Below are 17,808 nucleotides of genomic sequence, written 5' to 3'. Positions count from 1 at the left end.
AAAATACCCCTGACCCCAAAAGGTAGGAGTAAGATAAAAAACAAACAAACAAACAAAAAAAAACCCCTGCATTAACAGGATACAAGGAAATGAGCATACCAGTTGAAGGTTGTGGACTACATTCTTAAAGATTCTGTTGCTAGAACAAGACAAGTAATGCTCATACCCTAGACCAAAACATTCTGTCGGCAAACCACTCCCTGGGTGGAATCCATTATCTTCCTAAGGGAGTAGGACTTCGTTGGATCCTTAGACTTTTGAGGTAAAGACAGATCTACTTCTCTACACCTGAATTACAAGGTCTGGCTATTAGCCACACCTGTTAAACCTTGAGAGAGCAGAATTCTCTGACCTCTTGTTTGACTATGACCTTGAAGGAACAGAAATAAGTTCCAACTCTCTGACCTTCGGTCAGTGTAGAATGGCATCAACTTCCAGCAAGCTGAAATTCTCTGATCTTCAGACAAGGTAGAAATAGGCTCACATTTTTTGGGCCTTCACAGATCAGAAATGCACAGAAAATCTCTGAGGAGGAAAGGGTTTATTTGGCTTACATCTCTAGGAAACCAAGGCAGGAACTGAGTCAGAAACCATGAAGGGACGCTTAGTGGTTCCGGAGTAGATGAAAGAGTGGATGAAATGTTGAATACAAGATGAGTAGGAATAAGGGGGCGGCTGGAATTGAGATGGAAACAGTTTTGAGAGATGCTCTAACATGATGCCTCCACATCTGGAGGAAGCCTAAAATAATTAGTTTAGCCAAAGATGCACACAGTTGCACTGCAAGCACAGATGAAGTACCAGGCTTCCAGCATTGTTTCCACTACACCTGTGTGCAGGTGGAAAAGTCTCAGGATATCCTAAAGAAAATTTGTCGCTCCCTTCGTGGTACTAAGAGTTGAGGGTGGGCTGTGGTGGCGCACTTCTTTAATCCCAACACTTGGGAGGCAGAGGCAGGCGGATCTCTGGAGTTCGAGGTCAGCCTGGTCTACAGAGTTCCAGGACAGGCTCCAAAGCTACATAGAAAAACCGTGTCTCAAAAAAAAAAACAAAAACAAAATTGAACACAGGGCCTCGGCAGCTTGCAAGGTAATTAAGTGGTTTTCCAGGGAGGTGCACGGTGGAGCCACTATCAGTTACTGGCTCGAGGACCACGGATATATATTGTGTTGGTGCTGGACCTCCTATACGCTAGGGGCGTTGGACACGTCCTCATTACCATAACGCACGAAGTGATGAGCAGTTTAGAGGCCTGTATAAGGAGTAGGTGAGAGCCAGGCGGGGGCGCAAGCCTTTAATCCCAGCACTCGGGAGGCAGAAGAAAGCGGGTCTCTGAGTTCGAGGCCAGCCTGGTCGACGAAAGCTCATTCGAGGACAATATAGAGAACCCCCACCTCAAAACAAAACAAAACAAAACAAGAAAAAAAAGGAGTAAGTAAGACACAGAAGCCTGGAGCTCTGGATCGAGAAAGAAGTATTGCCCGAACCGCTCTGGGATGACGTCACCGAAAGACTTCCAGGCACGCGCCCGTGAGAACGCCCTGGCGCTCTAAGCCCCGCCCCCAGCGTCCTCACGTAAGACGCGAGTGACGCAGACCCTGCGGCTGGCCCCGGAAGCAAAACCGACAGGGGCGGAAGAGACGGCGGAAGGGCGGGCCCACGGCGCGGCGGCAGAGGGCGGGGCCGGGATGGTAACGGACAAACCCGGGAGCCGCGCTTCAGCGAGGGCCGTGCCGTGACCGCTGCCTCCGGCACCTGCTCTGCCATGATGATCCACGGCTTCCAGAGCAGCCACCAGGACTTCTCCTTCGGGCCCTGGAAGCTGACGGCCTCCAAGACCCACATCATGAAGTCTGCGGATGTGGAGAAGTGAGGCTGCGGGGCCGGGCGGCGGGAAGCGTCTAGCGGGCTGGGTGCAGCTTCACGCGGTTCTCGGGGCCGCAGGTTCGGTCCCTCGGAGCCGACCGTTGAGTGACAACTTTAGGAAATGGTCCTGTCCCCAGCTCGCGACCTCTGCTCGCTGAAACCGTCGCTTCGTTGGGTTGGACTGAGCGCGGCTGTTTTGGTGGCCTTCCCCCCCCCCCTCGCCCCTCCTATCTTCTTACCTAAGCCTGCGCCACCTTTCTGGGCGTGGACGACCGGTTTGCCTCGGGGCGATGGCTGGACGGTTTTTATGTTCAGCCTCTGACCTGTGTGGGCTTCTGTGGTGGGCTCTTGAGATTCGGATCTTGAACCATTTAGTCCCCCAGACTTAAGAGTTTGCGAGACCGTTAACATTACTGTGTTACTGTTTAGGATGAAGATACAGACCCGGAGCGATTTTAGTTTTCTTTTTTCTTTTCTTTTTTTCTTTTTAGCAAGTCAGGTATTGTGAAAAGCTCTCGAGATATGGAAGATGAAAGATAAAGTCCCAAGGAGTTCACAGTTTCGTGAAAGACCGTTATAATTGTGTGCCTTTTGGGGATGAAGATGTATATAGACAGGGCTATTTGAGATGTGTGGGGGGGGGTCAATGTATCGGGACAGAATCTTTTTTTGTTTTTTATCAAGACAGGGTTTCTCTCTGTGTAGTCCTGGCTTTCCTCTAACTCACTCTATAGACCAAGCTGGCCTCGAACTCACAGAGATCCGACTGCCTCTGCCTCCCGGATGCTGGGATAAAGGCGTGCGCCACTACCCGCCCTGCCTGGGCAGAATCTTGCTCAAGTCTGGGGACTGAGTAGACAAGTAAAGCCCACAGTCAGAGTAAGCTCTGAGCTATTTGGGGATGCCCGAATTGTATCTTGACAAAGTTTTGGGAGCGACCTGGCAGAGTATGCTTGGAGAATTGCCTTCCGTGTCATTGGAGAGTGAGTTCTGTTTGAACTAGAGTTGGGTTTTATCTGATAGCCACCAGGTGTAGTTTTACCCAGATTGGCAAAGGACATTATGGTTGGCATTGAAGGTTTCCTGGAGGTGTTGTAGACGATGGATTGAAGGGCTGGAGGGCTGGAAAGGAGGCCAGAAAGCGATTGGAGGGACGAAGACTAACTGCTTCAATTTGATGGCCAATTGATGGAGAAGCTGTGATGGCAGGATCCTATTTAGAGATTTAAAATTTACATATGTAGAGACAGTCCCTGGTTTTTAACATAAATTTTTCAAATTTTTAAATTAAAAATGTTTTTAATAGACTTATTTTTATTGTATGTGTATGAGTGTTTGGTGCATTTTATGTGGGCCTGGTACCTGAGAAGAGGGGAGCTGGATCCCCTGAAATGAGAGTTATCATAGCAGTAAGCCTCCATAGTGCTGGGATCTGAACCCAGTCCTCTCTGCAAGAGCAACAGTGCTCTAACCCTAGGACTGCTTTTCTAGCCCATAAATCCGGAATATTCTAAACAAGGCCCAAACACCTTATTTCTGATGTTACCCTTTACCTTTAGCAAGTGTTGGGGGCTGCAGTCCCTGGCCCCTTGACTTTCTTTGCCTGCTGGAGTGAACAGAGTAAACAACTTGTTTTCCTGTGACTGCAGCTGCTCTGAGCACGAGACCCTCATGAATTACTGATAGCAGGGGAGTGAATTCTGGTGGGTTTTACAGCTGAAAATCCCAGGAGCTGGGGTGTGGCTTTCAGTTAAGGACCCCTATATAAGCTTTCTGGAGCACAATAAAGTTGGCATTCTTGTTTCAAGGATGACCCGTGTCCCCGTGTCTCTGTCTGTGTGTGTATGTGTTTAAATCTCCAACCTAGTTCTGGCTCGTGTACCTTCCTGTAGTACAGGCACTACATATAGAGAGCACAGTTGATAGAGCTGGAAGACAGAGCATTTGACGCAACGTAGTTGTGATTCTCTTATATATGTAACTGGAGTATTTTTAGGACGACCAGATTTTCCCAGATAAACTGAGTAAAACCTGTGGGATTATGTTTGTTATTTTATGTATTTGGTATAATTCAAGAAAGTAGTTAAAACCTGTATTTTATAGAATCTTCTTTATGGATATCAATCTTTTATTGTATTTAATCTTTTAGGTATTTAATATTTTCCATCCTCTAATAGTAAAGAATAAATTTTACCTAATTTCATGGTGAAAACATGCCATCTTACTGTTAACCATCCTAAAAACATGCAGTCACACCAGGTGAAGTAGACAGTATGCGCCCAGTTTTTGTCCTAATATATGTCTTAAGCATTTTCCCTTCTTTTCCCTAAATATTTTCACTGGTTTTATAATATTTCATCATATGGTAGCAAGTTTATATAACTATTTCTTGTGGATTCATTGTTTTTTGCTTTTTGAGACAGGAGATTGGTATAGTCCTGGCTGTCCTGGAATTCACTGTATAGACCAGACTGGCCTTAACACACAAGAGATCTGCTTGCCTCTGCCTCCTGAGTGCTGGAACTAAATGTGTGAGCCACCACACATTGAGGGTCTCTCTCTGAATTGTTGCCCTGGAACTCTCAGAGACCTGCCAGCTGCTGCCTCCCTGAGTGCTGGGATTAAAGACTTGGGTCATCATGTCTAGCTGTATAACCGTTTATTTTTTTCCTTTTATTGAAAATATAGCAGCGCTTGAGGCAGAGGCAGGCAAATCGTGATTGAGGCCAGATTGATCTACAGAGTGAGTTACAGAAAATTAGGACTACAAGAAACTCTGCTCCACCCTACCCCCAAAATTGCTTCTCCCCCTCCCCCACAAATTACCACTTTTTGGTTTTTTGAGACAGGGTTTTGCTGTAGCTATCAAGCCTGTCCTGGAATTAGCTCTTGTAGACCAGATTGGCTTTGAACTCAGATTCATCTACCTCTGTCTCCCGAATGCTGGGATTAAAGGTGTGCACCAGCATTGCCTACATATAGGTAGCTAATAACCACTTATTTTAATTGGACATTCAGTATTACCTTTTCACTACTTGGTTATTTTGTATAGCTATCCTGAGTCAGAAAGTATAAATCTGATTAAATTTTTAGAATGTTTTGCTTGCTTGTGGCCTTGGGGTGGATGTAAGGGGCCTAGAGAGTCTTGTAAGGAAGTGTTGGTTTTTACCCTCATTTTTTTTTTTTTAATCACCAACTTTGAAATTGCTAAGAACTTGAAATTTTTACCAGAAGAGCTTTTTTTTTCTTACAGGTGACAGATTCTTAATTATCTTTGTAGCTATTATTGGTATAGATATCATGTAAAAACAAAGTTCAGCTTCTAGGTGATATTTAAACTCCTTCTTTAAAAAAAAAAAAAAAAACCTGCTATGGGCCTTTGACCTAAAATGAGATGTTTCTCATAAGGAACAGTATTTCTTCCTTCTAAAACCTAACTTATTTTATTTGATCATACACGTTTTTAAATGAATTGATTTTAATATGTACACTGAGACTTGTTTGGTGTGTCTAATTGGAAATAAATTTAAAACTATTGGAAAGATTATAAATGTGCATAGATCTTTTCTTGACTTTCTATAAGACTATTGTTACATAATGGGTTTCATGATGACATTTTCCTGCATGTCCATAATGTGTTTCGGTCATACTCACACTTCTCAGGCTACTCTTGTTCCTCTCGGGTTCCTGCTGATCTTTTATTCCCACCTCGTCCCTTCTGTTTTCTTTGCTCTCGCTTGTGTGTGCTCTATCTTGTATTACGGGTTCAGCGGAAGCCAGAAAAGTCAACAACATGATGAGCAAAATGTTACCCAATTGTATACTGCATACTTTATTGTAAATTCTGCTATAAAAACTGGTCAATAGATAGTTTTATATATATTTTTTTAAAACAACCAATCTATGGAACATCTTTTAAAAAGTTTCTAAAATCAGTAAGATTTGGTTCATAGGGTCTCTGGAAAATGTACTTTCTTGCTCAGAACCTTTGTGTTAGTTGATTTTCAGATGTGAGAGAGAAAGATAGACGTCTGCAGGTTTGTTTGCTTGTTTTTAGACAAGATCTTATTGTATTCCTGGCTGGTCCAGAACTCACTATGTGGATCAAGCTGGTCTCAAAGTTACAGTTATTTCCCTGCCTATGGCTCCTGAGTGCTGGAATTAAAGGTATGCACCACCATGCCCACATTTATGGTGTTTATTTATTTATTTATTTTTTTGGTTTTTCGAGACAGGGTTTCTCTATGGCTTTGGAGCCTGTCCTGGAACTAGCTCTTGTAGACCAGGCTGGTCTCGAACTCACAGAGATCCACCTGCCTCTGCCTCCCGAGTGCTGGGATTAAAGACATGCGCCACCACCACCCAGCTTATTGTTTTTGTTTTGAGAAAGGGTCTCAGTTGTAGCTCTGGTTGGTCTAGAACTTGTTTTTTTGTTTTTTGTTTTTTGTTTTTTATTTATTAAAGATTTCTGTCTCTTCCTCGCCACTGCCTCCCATTTCCCTCCCCCTCTCCCAATCAAGTCCCCCTCCCTCGTCAGCCCAAAGAGCAATCAGGGTTTCCTGCCCTGTGGGAAGTCCAAGGACCACCCACCTCCATCCAGGTCTAGTAAGGTGAGCATCCAAACTGCCTAGGCTCCCACAAAGCTAGTACGTGCAGTAGGATCAAAAACCCATTGCCATTGTTCTTGAGTTCTCAGTAGTCCTCATTGTTATGTAGACCAGACTGGCTTCTTTCCCAGAGATCTGCTTCTACCTCTGTCTGCTTAGTCCAAGTGCTAGGACTAAAGGTGTGTACCACCACACCTCGGTGAGACTTGTTGTCTTTTGAAGTGGTAGGAATGTAATTTTATATATATATATATACACACACACATATATATGTTAACGTATTTTAATATACTCACTGTGTACTTTATAATGCCAGCTAGTAGTAAGTGATAAATAAAAAACAAAGCAAGGTAATTGCGTAGGAGACATTATTTTAGGTGGGATGATAGAGATCACTTCTGAAACAGTGGAATATACACATTTGCCTGCTCTATAAAGCCTGTCCATCTGTCTGTCTAAAAGAATTTGGACAGTTTCTGTGGAAGACTTTACTAATTTTGCTCCTTCTCTTTGACTTGCTACCTTTCCTGCTCCTCTCTCTGTTACTTAGCAACTTCTCTTCTGTTTCACGCTGTCTCTCTTGAACTTGCTGCTTGTGCGTGTTCACTCAGGTTTCAGAATGGAGAGAATCACGGTAATGACTGGTCATTATTCAACCCAGAATAAGCATATTGGGCCAAGTTTCCAGGGTTTTTAGCCAGCCCCTGGATAACTGCCTCTGGTTGAGTTGTTGAACTTTCATCCCTGAATTGCCAGTTCAGGTTGTAACCAAGGTGATTGGGTCATAGAGTATGGCAGTGCAGCTTTGTTTTCCAGAAGTGAATAAGTAATTGTCACTTAGTGTGACAGAAGCTAGGGTTGCAGCTAGGTGATCCTGTGCCTAGCATGTGCAAGGTCCTGAGTTCAACCCAGGCATCAAAAAAAAAAAAAAAAAAAAGAAAGAAAGAAAAAAAAGAAATCTTTTAACTGGGACTTAGCAAACACAGCTTTAAAAAAAACAAAACTAATATATTTATTTATTGAAAGTAACTATAATTGCATCATTTTTGCCCTCCCCTTTGGCCAATCCCTCCCATGTAATCCTCTGCTTGCTCTCTCAAATTCATGACCTCTTTTTCTTTAGCTGCTGTTGGTTGTGGTGGTATGTGTGAGTGTGTATTATAGGCATCATGCTGGCTTAGTAAAGTACCAGTGGTCGTAGGTTCTCTAACAACCATAGCCTCACTAGCCCCAGGTAGTTGGCAAGGTTTTCAGTACACTTACAATTTCTTCTGTGGAGTGGCTGATTAGAGAGCTGTTGGTACCAGCAAGGTATATGCCACTACTGGATCCTTGCATTCATTGTTCCTTGTTGGTTGTAGTTTGTAGTTGTCAAACCCAGTTCCTTCTCCCTCCTTCCACTCCCCCCATTTTCCACCCCCCCCAATCTACTCCTCAGAAAGGGTAAGGCTTCCCATGGGGAGTCAACAAAGTCTTGACACATTACTTTGAGGCCCTCACCCTATATCTAGGATGAGCAAGATTTCCCTCCAAAGAGAATGGACTCCAAAATGTCAGTTCAAGCACTAGGGATAAATCTTGGTCCCACTGCCAGTTTCCCCACAGACTGCCCCAGCCACACAGTTGTCACCCACAATCAGAGGGCCTAGATGGGACCTATGCAGGTTCCCCCGCTGTCAGCCCAGAATCAGTGAGCTCCCACTAGCTCAGGTCAGCTGTTTCTGTGGGTATCCCCATCATCAAACCCAGTTTTCTTAAGGACCAAAAGGACCAACAAATTGGACAGCTCGTGCCCCAACTTAGAGGCTGGCAACTTGTTCTTAGCATCAACCAGATGGTGCTGTATGGCAAAGTAGGCCATGTGTTGTTAGGCCAACTTTTTTCTTTTTTTAAACCAGAAGTCTCAATTTACACAATAATAACAACAAAAAAAAATCTAAATTTTTCTTGATAGCTTTTCAAGTGTCAAAATAAAAATAGCAATACCATTCATACTAGCAAACACGTCTGTGTTACTGATTTGTGATGCTGGCTGTTTTGTTTATCTTCTAGTGCAGTTGTCTGAGACGTGTGTGAAGCATATGGTCTAGCACATTAGATATAAAGGACTGGTATTATACTAGCAAGAGTACAAAAGTACTCATGAACTTCCTGGGCTTTCCTCGGCTCGCAGAATGGTTTTGAGGATCACATTTTGCAAGCAGTGAGATTGGAGTAGATGTTATCTTTAATGCAGCAGTCCCTACCAGTCTCCTCACTTTGCTTTCTCCACGAGTCACTACTGTCTCTTCCCTAGTGTAGTGCCATAAAGATGGAACAAGTAGGTGACGGAAGCGTTTTAAACATCATGATTATTATTAAGTCATGCACTGTTGAACGCTTCTGTAAATGAGAATTGGGTTGGGGTGGAAGGAAACAGTGACAGTGGTGAAGAGAAAATAATCTCCCTGGCCTCACCCTCTCTGAGGAGTGAGTGGGGGAGGGGGGAGGGAGTGGGAACTGGGATAGGTATGTAAAATGATAAAAAAAAATTAAAATAATCCCCTGATCTTCGCTTATGTGTAGGTTAGCTGATGAACTGCATATGCCTTCCCTCCCTGAAATGATGTTTGGAGACAATGTTCTAAGGATCCAGCATGGCTCTGGCTTTGGAATTGAGTTCAATGCTACAGATGCACTAAGATGTGTAAACAACTACCAAGGCGTGCTTAAAGTAGCTTGTGCGGAAGAGTGGCAGGAAAGCAGGTGAGAACCGGGTGGTTACAGGTCAGACATGAAGAGAAGTGTTCAGTAAGTGTGTGCTTTATTAGAATTAAATTTTAAAACTGCATTATCCTAAAGCTTATTTTTCTGAGCCATAAAACAAAGGTTTTACCACTGTTTAAATGTTTAAGTTGAAATACATTTGAGCTGAGCCATGTAGGTGTCATTTCTTTCCAGTGACCTTTAATCCAGTCAGTCCATTGTATTTTAATGTTCCCGTTTTTGAAGAAAAACATTTTCTTGTAAATTTTATTGAATACTTGTGGAGTATTAAAACTTAAGAAAAATGTTTAGTTTTTGTTTTTTGTTAGTTAAATCAGCAGTTATTTGCATTTAGAGAAATATAAGTCATGTCTTTGGCAGTGTAAGACAACCTAGAAAGGCTACTTCAGCACTGACAACAGTTAAATGTTCAGAAAACAGAAAGGTTTTATGCTAGTGAATGCAGTGTTTGCCTTTAATATAGAATGTTTTATATCGTATGTGTATGAGTAGGGTATTTATATTACAATACATGGTGTAAGTTGGTGTGCATATGAATACTGATAATATATATTCTAAATCTCATCATTTTTGTTTTGGTATTTGAGGACTGAGGGTGAACACTCCAAAGAAGTTATTAAACCTTATGATTGGACCTATACAACAGATTATAAAGGAACGTTACTTGGAGAATCTCTTAAGTTAAAGGTAAATTTGAATTTTCTGGTTTTATGAATCATTAATTTTTTTGGATAATCTCGGCACTAGATCTTTTAGTTGTGTAGTTATGGTTATTATATTTTCCTGCTGCTTTCATCCTGATTATTTTTAGTTGTGGCAGGCTTTAGAACATAATATGAGGGGATTTAGTTTTATTAATTACCTATTAGTGGAAAATAAAAGAAGGATATAGCAAGATATAGCCAGTTTTCTTTTTTTTTTTTTTTAAATTTATTTATTTATTATGTATACAATATTCTGTCTGTATGCCTGAAGGCCAGAAGAGGGCGCCAGACCTCTTTACAGATGGTTGTGAGCCACCATGTGGTTGCTGGGAATTGAACTCAGGACCTTTGGAAGAGCAGGCATTGCTCTTAACCACCGAGCCATCTCTCCAGCCCGCCAGTTTTCTTTTTTCTTTTTCTTTTTCTTTTTTTTTTTTTTGAGATAGACTCTTATGAGACTGGCATTGAACTTTTGGACTCAGGCACTGCTGTCTGGGCCTCCAGAGCATCTGGAACTATAGGTATACCCCAGAACCTGCCTAGAAACAATGTTCTTTCTTTTTTTTTCCCCCTTTGGTTTTTCGAGACAGGGTTTTTTCTCTGACTTTGGAGCCTGTCCTGGAACTAGCTCTTGTAGACCAGGCTGGCCTCGAACTCACAGATCCGCCTGCCTCTGCCTCCCAAGTGCTGTGATTAAAGGCGTGGGCCACCACTGCCCAGCTTAGAAACAATGTTCTTTAAAACATTACTTTGCCTTGGTGTTAGCAGTATCAAGTTAAGCATCTGTCCTTGGTAATGAGTTATTGGGGGTTTAGAAGTGGCTAGTTAGTAGCTTAGAGTTTTACACAGGAACAAAGAGAACTCTTGAGCAGAAAACATATCCTGCTTTCAGTGAGCATAAATTTGGTATGATTATTTATTTGTTTTGGCTTTTTCGAGACAGGGTTTCTCTGTGCAATAGTTCTGGCTGTCCTAGAACTCACTTTTAGACCAGGTTGGCCTCAAATGCACAGAGATCTGCCTGTCTCTGCCTCCCAAATGCTGGCATTAAAGGCATGCAGGCATGCACCACTCCCACCAGCTATCTGGTATGATTTTCGATGAGTTACTTCTTTTCTTTCCTTTGAATGTCAGAGCTTTCTGTATAGTCCAGTTTGGCCTTGAACTGAAAGATTCACCTTTCTCTACCACCCCTGTACTGGGATCAAAGTCATGCACCACCACACCTGGCCCTTTAGGTAACTTATTTCATCAAGACACCTCGTTACTAAATTGAAAAAACAGTAGTGCTTACCCATTGCAGAATTCTTACACGAATAGTTGTTTTTTAATGTGCTGTGTTAGTGCAGAGCTGCGTCTCTGTAATCTTGCTCAAGAGCTTCACTTGGTGGCAAGGACACTGAGAACGTGGAGTTGGAAGGTCTCTGCTAGCTACATTTTAAGGTCTTATAGCTTGCCTTTTTCCTCTTGAGTGCTGAGATTACAGATGTGTGCCACCATGCCATCTGAAACTAATCCTTAGTTTCTCTTTCTCCAGACTTTTATATGTGCTTCCAGTACAGAAACAAAATTTTTGAGAAAATGCATGTTTACTCATTTATTCATTTCATCAGACATACCTTAAACTTTTGCTGTGTGCCATTTTATAGTCCAGTGAGAGAGTGGGGTGGCTTTTTTATTTTGAGAACTCTACAGACTGTAGTCTCTGTGCCCCTGATTGAAGTTTGCAGAGAACTTGATATTTTGTTGCCAGCAGTGAGGAAATTGGAGTTTTTTTTAAAATCTCATGCAATAGTGATGATTGCTTTATGGATTCACTTAGGAAAGGGTGCATTAGCGGTAAGTATAGCAAGAACCAAGGCAACAGAGATGGAGCCTGATAGGAGGAGCCAGAACTCTGTGTCTCAGTATTCTCTTACCAGCACATTCACCTATGATATAATTTCTTCTACGGTGTTACTGCGGAGTGTCAGTGACATCTCCCACTCTGGTAGTGATGAGCGATGTACTCAGGCTTTGTCAGAATATAGGCTTTGGTTCAAATTATCATTCACCAGCTTGGCAAAGCAATTTGCTCGCCCCCCCCCCCCCCCCCCCCCCTCTCTCTCTCTCTCTCTCTCTCTCTCTCTCTCCCTCCCTCCCTCCCTCTCTCCCCCTCCTCCCCATCTCTCTATCTCTTTCTCTCTCTTGTTCGTGTGTGTGTCAGACATATGTGTAGGTTAGGACATGGTTGGGTATGGGTTCTTGCTCGAGACAGGTTTTCTATTTTATTTTGTTGGTTGGTTTTTTTTTTGTTGTTGTTGTTGTTGATGTGTATGTATACTAGGCTCTGTGTCCAGCGAGCTTCTGGGAATTCTCTTGTCACCACCCGTAGGAGGCCCAGCACTGCAGACGTGTACTATTTTGTCTGGCTTATATAGATTTGGGGATTCTAAGATAGGTTTTGCCCCCTGAGTCAACTGCCCACGGTTTGATCTTTTGCAAAGTATCATTTTGATAAATGGACGCTAACAGTTGCAGGGCAGATCCCATGTGTAAGGTATTTAATGCAGTGCCTCTAACACAGTGAAGACCTCAATAGAGTCTCAGGTAGCAGGTGACTGTTTATTGAAATACCAGGAATGGCAGAATGCTTTATGGCCTAAAGTTGATGAATGTGGTTTTCTGTTGTTGTTTTAATGGGATGACTGAGGCTGTAGAGATGGCTCAGCAGTTAAGAGCACTTACTGTTCTTGCAGAGGACCCAGATTCATTTCCCAGCACTCACATGGTGGCTCACAACCATCTGTAACTCTAGTTCAAGAGATCTGATGTCCTGTTCTGACACTAGTGGGCACCAGGAATGCATGTGGTGCCATGCATACATGCAAGCCAAACACTCATACATATAAAGTAAATAAATCTAAAAGCAAACAAAAAACCTGTTTAGGTGGAAAAGTTTTCAGGTAAATTATTAGAATTTTGTTCTTTAGTGCTCAAAATAACTAACGGTGTAAGGTAGGTCCAGTATCTTGATTTTGTAAATCATATTTAAACTATGATTTGTGTAACACACTGCCCGTGACTTACTGTTTTGTTCATTTGTTATAGGGTTTTGTTGTTGTTGTTGTTGTTGTTATTTTTATTTGGCAGGGAGTTCAAAATAGTTTCTCTGTGTTGACTTGGCTGTCCTGGAACTCGCTCTGTAGACCAGACTGGCCTCAAACTCATAGAGATCCTACTGCCTCCACCTTCTGAGTGTTGGAATTAAAGGTGTACCAGCCTTTGTTGTTATTTTTAATTTGTATACATAATATTAGTTGACATTTTAAATTCTAAAGTCTTCCTCATAATACTCTTCAGGGGCTGGAGAGACGGCTCAGTGATTAAGAACACTTGTTCTTGCAGAGGACCAGGTTTGGCTTCTAGCACCCACATGGTGACTCACAGCTCTCTATAATCTAAGTTAACCTAAGTTCCTCGAGGTACCTGATGTCCTCTTCTGGCCTGCAAGGGCACCACATATACATGGTGTATTTACATACATGCATGCACACACAGAAAATATTAACTGTTCAAAAGCCTTGTATGTATAAGAGTGTAATATGTATATGTATATATGTATGTATGTATACCCCCCGAGACAGAGTTTCTCAGTAGCTTTGGAGCCTGGCCTGGAACTAGCTCTTGTAGACCAGGCTGGCCTCGAACTCAGAGATCCTTCTGTCTCTGCCTCCCCAGTGCTGGGATTAAAGGCGTGCGCCATCACTGCCCGGCTGGTAAATATATTTTCTGTAGAGAGCAAAAGTTCCAGAACATGTGGCATTAGAACAGAACCTGTCCTTGCCTTCGAATCCTTGTTTTGTAGTTACTGGAGGCACTTGTGTGTATGTGGGTGTGCATTTTATTGCTGTCTCCTTTTTGGTTGCTTAATTTTTATTCTTTGTACTATAGTACGGAATAAGAAAAAGCCACTCACAAAGTTGTGCTAACAGTAACCTGACTAGATTCACGTCCGGCTTTGTATTTGTTAGTTGGCCCTAAGATGATGATGTGAGAATATGATTAATGAAAAAATTTCAATGTCCAATATGTGCCTGACCTGTAGTGAAATACCTATAGATGGCTGTCTTCTTAATTAAATAACTAAACAGCTTTTGTAGAACAGTGCCTGCGGAAGACGCTTCTTCCTTTTCCTAAAGTATGCTTCATGTCCATGAGTTTTCAAATTTACCAGCTTAACAATTTTTAAGTATGTATTTTGTTTGTTTTTGTTTTGCTTTTTTGTTGAGTTTTTTTGTTTGTTTTAATACTTTTATTTTTATTTATTTTTAAATTTTCTTTTGGGGGTTGCTACAGGCATGAAGAGCAACTACAGAGGGGCTAGAAAATGAGGGGGATTGGGGTGCATGATGCGAGCTTCCAAAAGGATCAACAAAAAATACGTTTAAAATATTTGGGTGTGTGACTATCAACATAGTGTCATCATGTGTATCCTACCTAGCATATTAATGCTTTAAAACAAGCAAAACAATTTAAGTATATATAGTTTAGAACTACATTAACATCGTTGAGTTACCTGTATCCCCAGCCCTGGCCTTGCATGCAGGAGCCTCCACTCCGGGCTTTTTCTGTGTATTCTGGGAATTGAACACAGGTTGTCATGCTTTTGCTTCAGGCACTGTGTTTCCCAACCCCTAAGGTGCACATGCCATTTTAACAGTCCCGAATAAGTATATGCAAGTATAAATTGCACTTACCTCTTATAGCTGTAGCTTACATGCTGGTCAGTTGATGATTTTTTTCATCTTCACAACAGAATACTTAATTATTTTCTGGAAGATGGTACAGTTGGATTCTGATAGGAAGTGAATACCAGTTATCTATAGTGTTTTTCAGAGTTTCATTTTTTTTAAAGATTTATTTATTTATTATGTATACAGCATTCTGTCTGCGTGTATGCCTGCACACCAGAAGAGGGCACCAGATTTCATCATAGATGGTTGTGAACCACCATGTGGGTGCTGGGAATTGAACTCAGATCCTCTGGAAGAGCAGCCAGTGTTCTTAACCTCTGAGCCATCTCTCCAGCCCCCTTTTCAGAGTTTCAAAATGGAGGCAGAGTCTAATCTTTTTTTGGTGTTGTTTTGTTTTTTCGAGACAGGGTTTCTCTGTGTAGCTTTGGGTACCTGTCCTGGAACTAGCTCTTGTAGACTAGGCAGGCCTTGAATTCACAGAGATCCACCTGCCTCTGTCTCCCAAGTGCTGGGATTAAAGAGGTGCACCACAACCACCACCTGGCCCAAATTCTAATCTTTCAGTGTCTACTAATTACATCCAAATTTAGAACTGCATGCTGTTGTTATGCAGAGAAAATGGTAAATTTTTCTTGCAACTCTAGCTCTTTATACTAAAACATCATTAAAATTGTGTATTCCAGGTTGTGCCCACAACAGATCACATAGATACAGAGAAATTGAAAGCTAGAGAGCAGATTAAATTTTTTGAAGAAGTTCTCTTGTTTGAAGATGAATTACATGATCATGGAGTTTCCAGCCTGAGTGTGAAAATTGTGAGTATTGTGATTGTTAAATTGATCATTCTTCTGTTCATAGAATTGTAGCATGTAAAATTTCTTTTGTGTCTAAACATCTTAGTTAATAGTTTTTATGAAATTTATGAAAAATAAGGATATATTAGTCTTTTTTTTTTAAATATACTTGCCTGGCTACTTTATGGGTTATCTTATTTAACTTAAATGAATGAAAACTATAGCTAAAAAATGTTATTTCTAGGGTCTGCAGGTAGCCTGTTGGATGCCTTGCTTATTTTTAGATTTATTTTATGTGTATGAATGTTTTGTTCTCATTCACCACCTGCTTGCCTGGTGCCCTTCAAAGTCAGAAAGGGTGTTGCATCCCCTGGAACTGGAGTTACCGGTGGTTGTGAGTTTGAGAGGCAAACCATAGTAAATAACCTGCCCAAGGCTGGGAGGCCAGGTGGAGCTGAGGCAGAGAACCTCTGTCTGGTTGGTCCCTGATTTGGACTGCTTTATCTTATCATTTTATGGCTTTATGTTGGGAAAGTGATAAACATTCATTCTTAACTCTATTTTGGGACTTGAATTTTACCTTTTCCATGTCATCAATGATGTATGGTATGATACTCTAGATTCTGGGCAGTCCATAGAAATACAGCTGTGCGACTGGAAACACATGGCACTTACTCTGTCCTTGCATTGTGAGCTATATTATCAAATGGGTCAGATCTGTTTAGAGCATCTTGGATAGGTATTTTGGAAGGCTTTTAGGATGTAGCCATATACCAGGGAGCATCTTTATAGCTTTCTTTCAGTGATTCTCTTTTTTTCTTTTCATAAAGAAACAAAGTATTTAATTTTCATTAACATTTTAATGTACTGTTTTTATCCCCCTAGAGAGTAATGCCTTCCAGCTTTTTTCTGCTGTTGCGGTTTTTCTTGAGAATTGATGGGGTGCTTATCAGAATGAATGACACAAGGCTTTACCATGAGGTACGGGCACTCATCTAATGAGTTCACTAACTGATATCAAGCCTGTTTATGTTTCGTGCTCACTTAGCTTTTGAGATTAAGTAATGATTCTTGTTAAATGATCATCCATTAACCCAAAACTTGAGTGTTTTTAAGTTTACTGACTACATGTTATTGTCAAACTGTGTCCCCCTCCCCCCCCTTTTTTTAAAGTTCTGGTAATCAAAAATGTTTTATTAAAAACTCTTTCTGGGTATGAGTGATGCTTTGTCCAAAAGTTTTGTGAACGCTGCTCCTTAGCTTGTAACCTTTATTGATAGTATTACTATAGACTGTCCTGATGTTAGAAATCCCACTTAAGCTGCCTACTGAAGTTTGTATCACACGATCACTTGGTAGTTATTCTAAAGGCGGAAAGTGCTTTCTTCTGTCTGAAGTAACAGGTTTAAACAGTGTTAAAAGGAAGGATGGGTGAGTTAAATGAGTCCTAAGAATTGTCCAATATCTTTAGAACAGCTTGTCGTTCCTGAATATTTAAATTCAGAATTGGGATCATACAGGTTGAAGAATTAGACATTTGTTTTCCCCTTGAAACATTACAATGACTGTGATTGGCCTCTTTCTTCTCTCTCTCTCTCTCTCTCTCTCTCTCTCTCTCTCTCTTTCTTTTTCTCTCTCTCTCTCCTTCTTCCTCTGTTATGTCGCCCTAGAACTCAGTATGTATATCAGGCTGGTCTATTAGAACTGCCTACCTCTGCTGGGATCAAAGGCATGCCTTACCACATCTGTTGGCCATTTCCCTTTGTATAAGAAAGCCAAAGTATTACATTTTTCTTATAGTGAAATTTAAATCTCAAAAGTACTATGTTTAAGCTTAATTTTATAAATTTATCCTACAAGGTTCTATTACACAGTAATTTATATTTATCATGTAGTTGATCAGAGTTGTATGTACTTGAACATTCACAGCTTGAAGGAACTTAATAAATTTGATTAAGCCATTTGTATCCATACAGTAGTAGCAGAAAAATGCATGCCCATCAACATTGACGGTAAAGAATTAAATTGAGCTACTTTGGAAAGGTGCCCATCTCAGTGAATTTTAAAAGTTCAGTGTGACCCTATTTAAGATTTTTTTACAGAGGCTTTGAAATGGGAAAGGCTCTGTTATCAGAAGTAGCTATGATTGATATTTTGTTTTTCTTATTTAAACTTTTATATATATATTTTTTTAAATATTTATTATGTATACAATATTCTGTCTGTGTGTATGCCTGCAGGCCAGAAGAGGGCGCCAGACTCCATTACAGATGATTGTGAGCCACCATGTGGTTGCTGGGAACTGAACTCAGGACCTTTGGAAGAGCAGGCAATG

The 17,808-nt window shown here is 41.3% G+C and overlaps 1 protein-coding gene across 2 annotated transcripts in view; it reads left to right on the top strand.

Annotated features, from left to right (window-relative positions):
• The first annotated feature begins 1,651 nt into the window (after window positions 1-1,651).
• Window positions 1,652-17,808, top strand: part of Tiprl (TOR signaling pathway regulator) — a 20,768-nt gene continuing 4,611 nt past the window's right edge. Inside the window, exons 1-5 of one of the 2 annotated variants that reach the window (XM_050158381.1) lie at window positions 1,652-1,869; window positions 9,039-9,218; window positions 9,827-9,926; window positions 15,363-15,494; window positions 16,359-16,454. In XM_050158381.1, coding sequence (XP_050014338.1) covers window positions 1,766-1,869; window positions 9,039-9,218; window positions 9,827-9,926; window positions 15,363-15,494; window positions 16,359-16,454 — 612 coding nt within the window. In that variant the 5' untranslated portion in view covers window positions 1,652-1,765. The remainder of the gene's footprint in view (window positions 1,870-9,038; window positions 9,219-9,826; window positions 9,927-15,362; window positions 15,495-16,358; window positions 16,455-17,808) is intronic. The other variant, XM_050158380.1, reaches the window with a different exon arrangement.

Source organism: Alexandromys fortis, unplaced genomic scaffold, assembly GCF_014885135.2.
Source record: "Alexandromys fortis isolate MF-2015 unplaced genomic scaffold, M_Fortis_MF-2015_v1.1 scaffold_97, whole genome shotgun sequence".
Classification (NCBI taxonomy): domain Eukaryota; kingdom Metazoa; phylum Chordata; class Mammalia; order Rodentia; family Cricetidae; genus Alexandromys; species Alexandromys fortis.
This window is presented reverse-complemented; position numbering and strand designations above follow the sequence as displayed.